The following is a 15,582-nucleotide window of genomic DNA, read 5'->3' as shown; positions in this document are numbered from 1 at the left end:
CCCTCCCTTGTAGTGTAACAAGAGATACAGGTGCTTGCTCACTGGGGCTTGTTTGGACAAAATGTATTTGAATATGAAGTCAAATAGGAACATTTTTTTGAGTGTGAGCAATAAAGAGCAGGTATAGTGTGGAACAGAAAGGAAATAATGAATCTGGAAAGGATTTAGGGATCAGGCTGGAATAGAATAGCATGAGCTTGGTTTAATGCTGTGTTAAAGAGGGCTGGCATGATCCTTGGAGTAGAAAGGTGATTATTATGCTTCTTTAAATAGCACAGTTGAGCCTAATATTAGAAGGCTGTACTTGGTTTTTAGAGCTTGAATTTTTCTTGCATGTCTTCCCTTGCATGTTGTGTTTGGAAGGTGTATTAAGAAATTACAGCAAAAATTTTGAAAAAAGTCAGGTTAAATTAGAAATAAGGAAAACTTCTTTGAGATTTTTCTGCTGATTGAAAATCCTTAATCATCATCACCATCATAAAACTCTGCAATTTTTATTTCAAGTCTGAAAACACTAGGGTCAGATCTCAGCATGCTTTCTCAAAGTTGTTCTGCCTAATGCAGAAATTCTGCAATCTCTGGAAACACGGGAAAAAAGATTAGATGGTCTAATATTTTTTTTTTGTCCTTAATCTCTTGAACAAGCATCCAAGTGCAGATTCAGGACAGTCCAGCCAAGATTGATAGTGTGCTTCACAGTCTTCAAACTAGTATGAGGCTAGTCTGTTCCTGTGTGAGTATTCATGGGAAACACCTGGTGAAAAATTTGCAATATTTCAATGTTGCAAATGAATTTCCAAATCGTTTCCACAGCATTGAAGCCATTATTCAGCTCTGTACACAGTTCCCTGCCCATAGTCCACCAATTTGAGTAGATGAGTCATTGAACCACTTTCATGACCTGACTGCTGTGCATGGCTGTCCAGAATGTGGCTTGTGGCTTCACATCACTGTCATCACTGCTGAAACGCACAACCTGTGGCTTCAGTATACCAACATAAATAGACTGGTTTGGGTTGGAAGGGACTTTTAGGATCATCTATGCCCAAATGCCCTGCTATAGGCAGGGAACGGGAGTATGCCCACAAAGGTAGGAAAAGCCTGAGCTTATTTTGTTCCTCACAGTGGTGGACACAAGTCTAACTAAGCTGCTGACTTCAGCTCTGAGAGTGGCACAGAGAAACCAGAGTAAGCACAGGATCTCTGAACGTCAAGACTAACAGTTTTGTAAGAAGGTATTTTGATTGTAAGAAGGTATTCTGATTGTCCTATGGGCAAAATAAAGAATCATTGTGCTTTAATGTTGTCAAGACCCTTTGACCTGGGCCTTATCTTCATTCTGCCTCTGGAGAAATGAAGGAGTGGAGGAGTGCAGACACGAGCAGAACCAACATCCATCTCTGCCTGCCATCCCTGAGAACCTCCTGCTTTGTTCCTACTTATCTTTCTCTCTATCCACCTCCCTCCCACCTGCCTTTACACAGCTCCACCTGGCTCCTCCTTCCAGCAGAGCTCGGCACACCTTTGGCAGCAATGCCGCTTCTGCTCTTCAAAGCAACAGTAAGAGGAAGGCAGAGAAGAGGATCCTTAGGCTCCCTGCTCTGACAAATTTAAACTAAAAGACCCCAGCAGCGATCTGTTGCTTTGCACAGACATTGCAGCTGCAGTCACCTGGCCTCCTGTTTTGCTGGCTGTTGTGCTAGGAGAGTCTTCACAATTTTGTTTAGAAGCCAAGGGTACAACTGCAGGGCTCAAGTAGTGGCTGCAGCGTTGATCTGGTGGAGGGGCTACACAAGGGCCCCTCTGTGTTCCTGGGGGATTTCATATGCCTCCGGGCCCTGTGCAAGCAGGGGGCCCACTGCCTTCTCTCAGGAGAGAGTGGGTAGCCCATGGCTTCTTTGCTTTCCATAAGCATTCAGATAGTGTCAGTGAATGTCAGTGGGCACAATTTTTTCCATAAATGGAATCAAATTATGCACCTTTGCTTCACACGCACTTCCAGGTCAGATGCCATTTTCTCAGACTGCCTCTCTGCTGTCAGATACTGCAGGGCAACAAAATGTAATGAGATATGGGAGGGAATACGAATTTGATCCAAGTGCATTTTGCCCTTCAAGACAAATACTTTGAATACAGGCCTAATTCCAGCGTATGTTTTATTTGTTGTATGGAAGCGTTAATGAGAAAAGGTTTAATGGCATTCACAGTTATAATGTTAGGGCTAGAACTTCAGCACACAGCCCTGGGTCATTTTGTAATTTGTGTGTTATGATGTATCTGCTGTTGGAAAAGAGCTTAGTACGTTAGGGGGTAGAGTGATACAGTAGGTATAATTACTTTTCTCATAACTTTATTAGAGAGGCATGGTCAGGTGCGATGTTGGCTGGAAATGCTGAGGAAAAAAAAAAAAAGAATTTGAGGAATTGAAACCCTGTTTTATGTTTTTCCATTTGAAGTTTGAAGGTGTTTTTGACAAGACTTGTTTGTTAGAGATGATATTCTGAGTTTTTTCTTACTGGAACAGAACCAAGAAACAGAATCATAGAATCACTCAGGTTGGAAAAGACCTTCAAGATCATCAAGTCCAACCACAACCCAAGCATACTACCCTCACTCTAACAACCCTCTGCTAAATCGTGTCCCTGAGCACCACATCCAAATGGTTTTTAAACACACCCAGGGATGGCGACTCAACCACCTCCCTGGGGAGCCTATTCCAATGCTTAACAACCTTTTGTGAAAAGAGGTTTGTCCTGATATCCAACCTAAACCTCCCTGGTGAAACCTGAGGTTATAAAGGAGGACTTCAGCATTCAGCTATCCATAACCTAAATTATCAGTGTACAGTGCTGAGTTCATTTTACTTCTGAAAGTGTTAAGATTAATAAAGTGAATAAATATTCACAATAAATAGTTTAGTATATCTTTTTGATAATTTGTGTGGTCTAATATTTGCTGCTGAGTCATAACTCTAGTTACATTACGCCCTGTATGAATGCAAACCAACGCTTGAAATGGACCAACTCATTTTTTGAAGACTAATCCTTTGTACCCCAAAGGGAGTGTTAGTATTTAGCTAATAAGTACCACTACTAGCTGTCAGTGGACAAGAAAAGTCAACAGAACTGTGGTCTTAGTAAGACAAATATTAAGAAACCTTATCCAATGTAAGAGTTTTAGCTGTTGAATTGGTCTTGTAAGGAATGCTTTTTAAAAACTTTAACAGAAATAGCATAGTCATTTCAAGGAACACAGCTGAAGAAAACAGTGTTCTGGTAATTTTGGTGAGAAACTACAAAGTTCTAGTAATGGTATGTATGCTTTAGTGTGATGATGTGAGAAGTCAGCAAGTATTTGAGGACATAGTTGTGTTTTGTTTTATGCAGAAAAGTTAACTGGACTATTTTCTCTAAGTACAGTGGGGCTAATTAAAGGATAAAAGCCAGTTTCCCTGACAATCTTGTGCTAAACTGATACATTTCATGCCTTGTGAAAATGTACAACAGCAAAACCAACCAAACGCTGGTGCGTGAGAAAGTGTGGAAAACTAGCCAGGCTGTAGGACTTGAAGCAACGTGGCTTTAATTATAATCTGTAGAGAAACAAAAATGGAAGCTGGTGGACAAGGTAAAATATTAGGTAAGAACAGTAGTTGTGAGTGAATTAACAGTTATTTTGGACCATGGAAGTAATTCTGGAGGACTGATGGACCATAGCTGTCTTTTGAATCTCTTATGATACCATTGCAGCTTCTGTCATAGTGTTGTGATAGTGTGGAGCCTATTGTATGAGGGAGTGATGAACACTGCAAGGATCTTTTTCAGGAATATTTTTAGTCTTATCTTCTTGAGGTAATTGGATGTACTTCTCTCCTGTTACAACCAGGATAGTACTGCTGTCAGGAGTCCTGTGTTTACAATAGGTTTGTTCTGGGACTTCAGGTTGGGAGAAGTGCCCTGGAAAGGATATAGTGAAGGACACAGGGAAGAGAGGACAGTTTATTTTTTTCTCCAGCTCTTTTTCAATTGTGTAGCAAAGAGGCTACATATATTTATTGTTACTGCAATTTGTAAGGCCAGATGAGCAATTTGGAGTTTCCAGTGTTGTGACAGTACGAGCACATTCTTGCATTGTATGGCTAGACACCAGTGAAAGTGATGATGTATTTGAAAAGGTGCTCCAGAGCTGGTCCGAGAATCTACAGCTGCGTGTGATTGGTACCTCAACAAGAAATAGAATAAACATGGCATATCATAGAGTCTCTGCAAATTTTACAAAATAATTCTTACAACTTTTTTTTTCTTCTCATAAGTTCCTGTCTCAATACTACTGAAGTATTTCCTTAGGTGTGGTCATAGAGTCCCTGTGCAACTGACTCATACCTTCTTGAACTCATAACTTCTTGAACATTGAAAGCCTAAGGCATCAAAAAACAACAATAAAAAAACCCAAGTTATTTTTAAAATAGTACAGCTACCTTAAGCAACCAGTGGCTTTTTCAGTGTGGTTGTTCCTTATCAGGTTAGGTATTTCATAGTTGTCCTGTTTTTGAAGTAGGAATTCGACTGCAGTTCCATTTGCTTCCTGGAATATTTTTAAAACAACATCCTGAGAATATCCTTTGTATGATGAACCTTGCTGATTTTTGTTTTGTTTTGTTTTCTGCTAGGAGATGGTGTTTCTAGGGAAAGTAGTCCGTTTATTAACAGTGCAGAGATGGACAGAGGAAACATGTACGAAGGTAAAAATATGGCTCTCTTTGAGGTAAGTTCTCATTTCGTTGTGTATGTGTCTGGATGCATGTTTTGTTTTGTAATTTATATATTACTATATATATATATATAGTATGTATATTTGCATTACATATATGCATTGCATTCAACCTCCCATTCTCTTGTTGTCCTTCTGTGCTCCTACCTTCTTTCTTCCAAAAATGTTAGCACAGAAAACATAATCTTTCAGTTCTCCTGTCGGACAAAAATTTCTGCACTGCTTTTCACTGAACTTTAGAGAAGATTGAACTAGGAGTCATTGATGTTTGTCATTAAATCTCTTTACCACTTATGACATTTCTTACTATTTTTTTTGACGGAAATCATGATACCAGAGTTTAGTCTCTGGATTTATCTCCTTCAAATTTGAATTCATAGATCAATATGCAAAACTACTTCTTGTTCAAATAAGATATTGTATTACTCACTGTTGACAAATTGTTGCTGCTGGTTTTTTTTTTTTTTTTTTTTTTTTTTTTGCTTTTTTTTCCCCCTTATTGTCCCTAATCATCTTTGAAATATATGCTTGCATTAGTTGTTTTCAACACATTGCTGATGTAGCGTTGGATTTTTTTGGTATCCTGTGTTCTGTAGTATATGTTTCCTAGAGTCTTAACATTTTCAGCTGACTTGTATTTGTAAAAGATCTTTAATAAGTTCAAAGAAGTTAGTTCAAAGAACTGTGTTGTCATGACCTAATACCTTCAGGCAAAGATTAGTTTTTGTATATTACTGTTTTCAGTTCCAATCTGTTGTCTTCCTCTCAGTATTTGATCCTGCGTGCTTGACTCAATCTCCTAGTTCTGCTTCTCTTGGTATCCTTTTATTGGTGTGTTTCTTTAGGATTTTATTATTGTTTTCACCATGCTTTGGTTTTGTAGCAGGTATTTGGCTGAAGAAAGATCAGCTTGCTTCTGTGTCAAATAATATTACATATATTTAATTACATCTTATGTGAATATGTTCCAAAGCATACATTTGTTCAAAATATGTACATTGTTTTAAGAGTAGTCCATATGGATCATGGTTCTGGAGAGCCTGAAGGTGCTTAAGAAAATTATCTAAGGCTACTTTTAGGGGTTTTTTTTTTCCAGCATTCAGTTTGTGTCTAAATGTCATGACCCTGCCACTGCAATATAGGGAGGGACAGCAATATAATCATGTAGCATTCAACTATAAAGATTTACTTTTGTTCTTTGACATGACTGGTATTTGGTCATGCTAGTTTTCAGATTAGAATGATTCAGGAATAACCTGTTGAGTGTATGTTTGAAGTAGTACCATAGAATCATAATTCAAGTTTTTATTATATGCAGTTTTCTTAAAATCCTGACAGGAGGAAATGGATAGCAATCCAATGGTGTCATCTCTTCTTAACAAACTAGCAAACTACACAAATGTGACTCAAGGTGTGGTGGAACATGAAGCAGATGAAGATAGCAAGCGAAAGGAAGTCAAGGTATCTGAACTTCTGATAGGTTACAACAAAGCTAGCCACATAAAGAGAAATATTTTTTAGCCTAAAAAGAAATCACACAATTCTCTAAAAACAGAAGAGAGAAAAGCAGAAGTGTTCATTGATCTTGCTAGTGTGTTTTAGCAACACATTGTTGTAGAAGTTCCATATGAAATGTATGTAAAACTCAGAACCAAAACAAGTATTACGTGCATCTCAGTTCCCTCTTAATTTTGTTCCCTTCTGTCCTTGTATTAGCAACAGTAACTTTGTTTTACCTTTGGTGAGGATACAGTTTGACATTCTTCTCATTTGATGGTTTATTGATACATTTCAGTTGGCTGGATTGTTATCTGAGGTTGAAATTAGAAAAAACTTGAAATGGAGCAAGCCACTTTTTATGATCAGAAGTGTATTTGCTTCTTAATATGGCAGCGGATTTTTTGTTTGTTTTGTTTTCTGTATTAGGTCTATTGTTCCTGTGTTTGGAGGAGGCTCTCTAGCATATTTGCTTGAAGAGAGCAACTAAGATCTCCAACGGTTGTCTGCTGGGTGCCCCAACTGCCTATCTATGCCTTTGTATGAGAGGAACATAAGCAACCTTGTCAGGCTATAATAAGATACTATGTTGAACCTTCTATGAGCAGGAAGCTGTCTTAGAAGAAGAAAGCCAGGATCAAAACCATGTATAACACAAAACTGCAGTCAAGGAGGGATGATGAGCTGTGACTGGTAGGGCATGAAAGCTGAATGAGGGAAACTTAGGGTAGGTACTGGCAGAATGAGAGTACTGGCAGTTATTCGTCTTTGAGTTTCTACTGATCTTATATTCTGAGCTATGAAGGAAGAAGGAAAAGCAGATGAGAAAGAATAGAAGGAAAGAAGCACCTGGGAAGACGGATACAAAAAGGTGCTTGGAATTAAGGTTATAACTGGAATTTATTTTACTGGAGGAGGGATTTATAGTATTGTACCTGAATACTTGCTCTAGAACTGTTTTTGTTAAGACTTGACTGCTACTGGGAGTTGTTGAGACAATGTTGTGGCTTAACCTGACATGTAGCAAAGCACCATGCAGTCATTTGCTTATTACCCCTGCCCCCTCCAACCCCACATCCCCTCAACTGCTCCCAGTGGCATGAGGGAAAGAACTGGGGGAGGGAGGATAAGAGGGTGTGGAGTAGAACTCGTGAGTTGAGATAAATATTCTTTTACCAAGACAGAAAAGGAAGAGGAAAGGTAGTAGTAGTATTAATAGTCATATATGCACAAAACAAGTGGTGTACCAGCCACCCACTGATGTCCAGCTAGTTCCCAAGTAGCAGCTGCTCCCCTAGACATCTTCTCACTAATTTTCAAGAGGTTTTTTTTGTGTGTATGTGTGATGTCATATGGTATGGAAAATCCCTTTGGTTAGTATAGGTCATCTGTCCTGATTCTGTCTCCTCCCAAATCCTTGTGTCCTCTCAGCCACCCTCACCGGCAAGGCAGTACAATAAGCTGAGAAACTGAAATGTTCTTGGCTCCATGCGTATGCTGCATACAGCACTGCTCTGCAACAAATAAAATAGTGCTCTGTTATCAACATTGTTTGTCTCTTAAAGCCAAAACGTAGCATCATACCAGACACTACAAAGAAAAAAATCAGCTCCTTCCCAGCTGAAACCAGGACAGACAATGATCAAGGCTGTGGAATAAAGTCCGTAGCCTTTTGCTGTTCTTCACTTGTTTATCAGTTGTAGTTTCTTGTTCAGTTTTGGCTTTTGTTAATGCAGCCCAGTGTTAGCCCGTCTAGAACTAACTGGCCAAATGAACACTGTATTTACTTGCAGTATATCAGCTTGTGTCCTGAAAGCATGATTTGTGTATTTCTTTTTGTGTTTTCTTTTTACCCTTTGGTGTCTGAAATTAATTGAGATTAAGCAATTGTCTGGTAGAGTAGAATTTTAATGGCATAATATAGTACTGGAATACTTCTACTATATGAAGAGACTGAGGCAACTAGTCAGACTGGAGAAGAGGAAACTTGTGGGGATCTAATTTATACACAGTGATATCTGAAGGGAAGTTGCAAAGAGGATGGAGCCCTGTTCTCTTCAGTGATGCCCAGTGCCAGGACAAGAGGTAGTAGACACAAATTGGAAAGCAAGAGTTTCTGTCTAAAACTCAAGAAACACTTTGCTGTACAGGTGAGAAAGAACTGACACAGAGCAGTAGTTGTAGAATCTCCTTGGAGACCTTAGAAGCTGTATGGACGTGGTCCTGGGCAATTTGCTCTGGGTGTCCCAGCTTGAGCAGAGGGTTTGGACCAGGTCACCAGCAGAGGTCCTTTTGAACATAACTGTTCAGTGATTCTATAGTAACTGAGCTTGTATACAACATCAATGTTACCAACATTATCCAGTGTGCTAAAAAATAAAGATAGAAGTCTGTATGGCATTGTGTCCTTTTATGTACTTGGAAATCTAGTGCAACCCTTGCTTGCTGTTTTAAATTGGCTGCATTTTTTACAGCCTGAGTTGTGATTTAAGATGAACTTCTGTACCTGGAGACCTAGTATGTATATTTATTGCTTCCAAGTTGAGTATTTCAACAGAAAAGGCTGACATTCATGAAGTGCAGAAGGTTAATGGTGAGGCCTGAATGGTTCTGTTGTCTTTGCTTCCAGGTTCCACGAATGGGCACATTTATTGGTGTGTATCTCCCTTGCTTGCAAAACATCTTGGGAGTTATTCTTTTCCTGCGTTTGACATGGATTGTAGGAACAGCTGGAGTTCTTGAGTCTTTCATCATTGTTTTCATGTGCTGTGCTTGTGTAAGATAATCTTTTTCTTTATTATTGATCAGTTTACTATTCTGTTACCAGAATACAGCTGCTTTCTCTTGTATGAACAAACATTACAAGCTTTTTCCTTAAGATAAATTTCTCTATAAAGTAATAATAATTTTTCTATAAAATTTCAGAACAATTGGGAGATACAGGATGGGTCTTCTATAACATTTAAATGTATGCACTGAATGTCATGTGTCCTTTCAGCATATATTGGGTTTTCTGTGATCCAGTGATAGTAAGTTTTAGCTTGAAGTATTTAATGGATTCTACTCAACGAGCAAATATTTCATGATACACATTGTATCACATTGAGACCTGAAGTCTTCCATTATTATTATTTTTTTTTTAACAACTTTTGAACAAACCAAAACATAAACTACTGGCATTGTGTCTGTAAATTCATTTTGGGAAACCAACAGTAGATGAATTCATCATAGCTGTGATAAATTGGAATAAAGAATATTTTAAGTACATTCTCAGTGGTCTGTACTCATCTATTTGAAGGCTGTCTGAAGCATCTAAACTTAGTCATCATGTAGAAGGTTCTGTACTCCATTTACATGGAAATATCTAACCAAAGATGATCAGTTTTAGTTGCTACGAAGTTTTATTAGTAAATTCTTAAGTGCTTTTGATCACTGTCTTGTCCCATTTTCAAAATACTTTAAATTTGTTTTGTTTCATCTTTCTGCAGACTATGCTAACTGCAATTTCAATGAGTGCAATAGCAACAAACGGTGTGGTTCCAGGTAATCAATATTTTTTTTTAATCTTAGACAAAAAATGGTAAAATGATAAATAATCAAATCTGAGATAATTTGCTGTAGTATTGAAATCATAGAATCATAGAATCATAGAATCACCAAGGTTGGAAAAGACCTGAAAGATCATCCAGTCCAACCGTTCACCTATTTCCAATAGCTCCCACTAAACCATGTCCCTCAACACAACATCCAGCCTTTCCTTGAACACCCCCAGGGTTGGTGACTCCACCACCTCCCTTGGCAGTCCATTCCATTTATCATATGAACTGTTAGAAGTAGTACTTGGAGTATTGTTTCAGGTATCTTATAATTGACTTTTTAAGGTGAGATGCTGCTCTCTACCTAGACCTTCCAGGAGCTGTAGCACATTTTTGTTATCATCAATTATTTGATTCTGTTGAATGAAAGATATCATAATTTGAGCTAATGAAGATTGATTTTCTAAAGAAATTTGTTCTGCCTTAAATTTACAAATAAAGTGCTTTTTTCCCCCTGGAATTGCCCCTAGATTACTTTTTATTTATTTACTAACGTCTGAAACAGTTTGGTTTTCTGCAAGAATAATAGCCAGCATACTGGTAATAATCTCCTCCTATATAAGCATTTTAGGTTATGCTCGTCTCATTTACCTTTTCAGGACAAATTTGCCTGTTAAATCGTTCCTCTTCAATTATGAAACAGATGTTTTCAACACAAAATCAGTTTGCTTTTGAAGCTCTTCTAATCCTTGGTTTTCAACAAGTTAATTGAAAATATCAGTATTCTGATGTTATGGACCCTGTACAGATGCTTACATTAAATTTAAAAAATTGTATGTATATATACATAAAAATAAATTTTAAATTAATTAATGAATTAATACTCAGTTTTAGAGCTTTTCTAGCTTAGTAAGGTTCCAGAATGGATGCGTAAGTTGTTGGGCAAAATTAAACACTACAATTTGTGCAGAATCTTGAATTCCAGTACTTGAAGGAGGCCTCTAGGAAAGCTGGGGAGGGATTTTTTATAAGAACATGTAGTGAAAGGACAAGGGGTTTTGAACTGAAAGAGGGTAGATTTAGACTGATATAAGGAAGAAATTCTTCACTGTGAGAGTGGTGAGACGCTGGAACAGGCTGCCCAGCGAGGTTGTGAATACCATCTCCTTGGAAGCATTCAAGACCAGGCTGAATGGGGCTTTGTGCAGCCTGGTTTAGAGGGAGGTGTCCCTGCCTGTAGCAGGGGGCTGGAGCTAGATGATCTTAAAGGTCCCTTCCAACCCAAACCATTCTATGATTCTGTTTCACAGATGTAGTACAGTATGTGAAATATAAATGCAGTAAGAATTTTTTTCAATTGTTTTTGTTTTATAATTAAGTATAGTTATCCGAGTTACTGTTCATCTCTTTTTCCCTCTTATTTTTCAAGTTTGTTGGACTAGTATTCCTGGAACATGTGGAAGGGACAAAGTACCTACGATTGAAAGGAATAATAATAAATAAACTTTTTATTCATTACTTTGGCATTATGAGTATCGAACTTACTGCTTTTCTTCATCACTTTCAGTGATTTTGTTGCTTTTTAAGTTAAAAAGCAAGTGTTAGTAGCAGTGAATCTGTTTAAGCTGTTCATTGCATCTGTAAACTGGAAACTAATATTTGTTATTCACTTTTCAAAGGAGAGCAGAGAAAGGTTTTTGGTAAACTTCATCGGTATTCATCCTCCTTTTTATTTCCTTCCCTTTGTAAAATCTCTAGCTCTGAAAAAAACATCCAGCTTTGTTTAAGGAAAGCCTGAAGGTTTTCGGTATGTCTGATTAGACAGTTGTCATGCTGTCCTTTCTGGTTTTATTAAGTACTAATCAGTAAACTAAATCAATTTACAGTCTTCCAATAATATTCTCCTGTGGTTCTACAGAGTTCCAGTAATCTTGCTTCACTGTAAATGTTTTAGAATAAAAAATATTGGATCTTATGACATAAGGAACTCTTTAATTCATAATATTTTTAAGGCAATGTTTAAAAACTGTAAATGAAGAATCTGCTTTTTTAATTAATAAATTTCCTATCCTAAAATTCTATCTGCCATGAAGAACTATTGATATTCCCATTGTGCTTTTTTGTTTTTGTTTGGCATAGTGATATTGCATCTCAAAATATATGTATTTTTAGCTGCTAGAACATCTTCCTGGAGCCTTATGTTTTTTGCAGGTTCTGAAAACACAACTTACTCAGCCTTTCTTCGTAGAGTAGGTGCTCCAGCCCTCTGGTCATCTTCATTGCCATCCTCTGGACCCTCTCCAACAGGTTCATCTTTCTCTTGCTGGGGATCCCAGAGCTGAAGGCAGCATTGTGGGGTTCTCATAGGGATGGAATGTAAGGGGCAGAATTTCCTACCTCAGCATGCAGATCATGCTTCTTGGTTGCAGCTCAAGATATGGTTTCTAAGCTGGAAGCACGCATTGCCAGCTCATGTTTGGCTCTTTATCTATCATTACCCCCAAGTCCTCTGCAGGGCTGCTTTCAATATTTGGTCTTGTTGAACTTCATGAGATTCACAAGGCCTCACTTCTAAGCCTGTTCAGATCCCTCTGGATGACATCCCTTCCCTTCAACATGTTGACTGCAACACTGTTTTGAGTTTGGCAAACTTGCTGAAAGTGTATTCAATCCCACTACGTCACCAACAAAGATATTAAATAGTAACAGTCCTATACTGACCCCTGAGGAACACCAGGCATCACTGGTCTCCACCAAGACACGGAGCTATTCACTGCAACTCTCTGAGTTTGAGTGTGGCCTTCAGCCAGTTCTTTATTCACTGAGTGGTCAATCGATCAAATCCATGTGCTTCCATTTTCAAAACATGGATGTTATGTGAGACGGTGTCAAATGTTTTGCACAAGTCCAGATAGATGATGTCAGTAGCTCTTCCTTTATCCACCAGTGCTGTCACCTCATTGTGGAAAGCAATCAAATTTGCCAGGTATTATTTTCTCTTAATGAAGTCATGTGTGCTGTCGCCAGTCACCTTTGTGTATTCCACGTGCCTTACCATAGGATCTGCTTCATGATCTTGCCAGGCACAGAGGTGAAAATGATTGGCTTGTAGTTCTCCAGATCTTTTTTTTTCTCTTTTTTAAAATGGGGGTTATGTTTTACCTTTTCAAGTCTCTGAGACCCCTACAGTGACCCCTTTAACAGACTGCCATGAATTTTCAAATGTAATGAATAGATGCACAGGAAATTTATCCGCCATTCCATGAGGACCTTCATGTCCATCTCATCAGGTCCCTCAGACTTGTGCATGTTAAGGTTCCTGAAGTGGTCTTGTGCCTGATCTCCTACAGCGGGCAGTTCTTTATTCTCTCAGTGTCTGCCTTTGCCTTCTGTGAAGACTGAGTCAAAAAAAACTCTGAGTACTACCTTTTCTATGTCTGGGTAACCACGTCTCTCAGTTTCTTCAGGAGAGAGCTTACATTTCCCCTAGTCTTTCTTTTTATCACTTATGTACTAGCTCTTCAACAGATTGACACCATTGGTCCCTACTAGACCAGGTTTCCCAAAGAGTACCACAGTCTAAAAAGCCATATCCTTGGCCATATCACTTGTCTGGCAACTATGAATTGATCTGCCAGATTGTACTGGTCTTCTTAAAGTCTTTTCTTTTGATTGGTAGGATTGAAAAGATCATTTATACTCCAGGGCCTCTTGACACTGTTCCAAGGGTTCTATAGTCCTTCATGATACACTTTGGATGTTCTTGACAGTGTTGTTGGTGCTGCATAAAATAACAGCCATGGATAGTGGTTCTGCAAGCTGTACAAGGCTTGGTAATTTCTTGGTAACATCTATAGTACTTATATAGGCTCATGGTAAGAGACATACCTCTCATGTGAGTGGGTCAGGGTAGCAAATTGATGCCTTTGTACCTCTCAGAAAAGAGTCAGCTACAGCTATCACCTGTCATATTTTCTTCTTTGCACTGGTTGTTTAGCAGTCTGTAGTGCCACAATCAACTACTTTGCTGAGGACCAAGCCGGCACCAGAACTGACTGAGTATTGGCATTTATTAATGAGAACAGAAAAACATTGCAGGACTTCTGTGCAACTGCTTGATATATGATGAATTATTTGTGTAGTATAAGACAAAAACTGCGAACATCTTCATTTCCCAGTTCTAGCTGTCTAAAAAAAAAAAAAAGCTTACTGATTTTAAGTGATTAGAATGTTGTAATTTTATTTTCATTTCTTTAGCAAGAAATGGTCTTAGGCAAATAACCAACAAAACTGGCTAGTATCTCTTTACTTTTCAATTTTTAATTGGTTTTTTTTTTTTTTTTTTTTTTGCTTTAATTCTGATGGATGAACCTAATGCTTAAAATGTTTGGGTAGCTGATGTTTTGAAAACACTGCTTTTGTGAAAATGCATGTGATGATGTGCACCTCAAAGTGTACATTCTAACAGCACATTTGGTGTAAACATCAAATACAGGTTTGGTAAGAACATTTTAATGGAGATGCATGCAGAGATTTTCTCAAGTACCTGGGCTGATTGAATGACAGAATGTTTTGATCTCTACTGCTTTTATTAATCTGAAAAGTTGGAATCTTCTTGGTTAAATTCACAGCTGGAGGCTCCTATTACATGATTTCAAGATCTTTAGGACCAGAGTTTGGTGGAGCAGTGGGACTTTGTTTTTACCTGGGTACAACCTTTGCAGGAGCCATGTACATTCTTGGTACCATTGAAATCTTATTGGTAAGTACTGGTTTCTCGTAAGTCTATTTTCAGTCTATTTTGAGAGATCACTGAGCATTGTCTAAATGTAATAATCACAGATAAGTTATAATGACACCTAAAATGTATTCTAGTCCGATTTTTGAATGCTTTGGTACCACATTTGTAGTACGTCAATATTCCAGTTCTTCTTATGAATATTTGAAGAAGTTCAACAAACTTTGATTTGTGGAGCTGACTCTAGCCCAGCGATAATAATAAATGATGATAATAAATTTATGATCATGAAATTATGATCAGTATTTAAACAGTTTAACATTTTTTCCCCACTTAAATTAGGAACAAAACAGTTCAGTAAGTGACTTTAAGTCACTTAAATCACATTAGACAGTAATTTTACCAAATGGGATGTATCTCTTTGCTACCTCTTCATAATATGCTCTGGATAAAAAAAGAATTCTTCAGATTATGTTCATGCTACTGTAGTCTTATATAGTTCAAGGAAAACTACTCATAATAGTAAGATTTAGTTTTGGAATTTCTGGTGTAGGAAGAGAAGAATGAGCAATAGCTTGTTCTTTGTGTGGGTATCAGACACTACAGTGTGGCATCCTCTTTGCAATCTGTACCTGTCACATGGAAACATACTTGTTGTGTTCCTTGTCTTCCTCTGTTTCTTATTGTTTTTTCTTGTCTGGCAAAGACAAATTTATGAGAGGCAGAAACTGTTAGAAAACAGATAAAAAGCTGGACCAAAAGCTGTGTCTCTTTCTCAGTATATCCACTCTGTTTTGTCCTCTTATTTCATCTTCACCCTTGTTCCTTTCCCACTTATATAGGATGCTCATTCAGCTTTATGATTTTCTGATAATACCACTTTCTATACATGTTGGTTTTCAAAGTAATTTATCTAAAAAATGTAGTTGAAAAATGGGAGTGGCACGTAATTAAAGCCTCATTGCACTTTAAACCTGAGTTTCTTACAATGCCTCTATACTAGGAAAAATCTTGAAAATAACTTTTTGTTGTTTCATTATG

The 15,582-nt window shown here is 37.9% G+C and overlaps 1 protein-coding gene across 3 annotated transcripts in view; it reads left to right on the top strand.

Annotated features, from left to right (window-relative positions):
• The window catches only part of SLC12A7 (solute carrier family 12 member 7), a 67,891-nt gene that overhangs the window by 13,008 nt on the left and 39,301 nt on the right, over positions 1 to 15,582 (top strand). For all 3 annotated transcript variants that reach the window (XM_042809147.1, XM_042809144.1, XM_042809146.1), the window contains exons 2-6: positions 4,670 to 4,764; positions 6,109 to 6,231; positions 8,897 to 9,043; positions 9,756 to 9,810; positions 14,435 to 14,565. In XM_042809147.1, coding sequence (XP_042665081.1) covers positions 4,670 to 4,764; positions 6,109 to 6,231; positions 8,897 to 9,043; positions 9,756 to 9,810; positions 14,435 to 14,565 — 551 coding nt within the window. The remainder of the gene's footprint in view (positions 1 to 4,669; positions 4,765 to 6,108; positions 6,232 to 8,896; positions 9,044 to 9,755; positions 9,811 to 14,434; positions 14,566 to 15,582) is intronic.

The sequence above is a fragment of the Centrocercus urophasianus genome, unplaced genomic scaffold, assembly GCF_019232065.1.
Source record: "Centrocercus urophasianus isolate 14NV4802_14NV808 unplaced genomic scaffold, USGS_Curo_1.0 seq_11, whole genome shotgun sequence".
Classification (NCBI taxonomy): Eukaryota; Metazoa; Chordata; class Aves; order Galliformes; family Phasianidae; genus Centrocercus; species Centrocercus urophasianus.
Note: the sequence above shows the minus strand (reverse complement) of the source record. Positions and strands in the feature narration are given on the sequence as shown.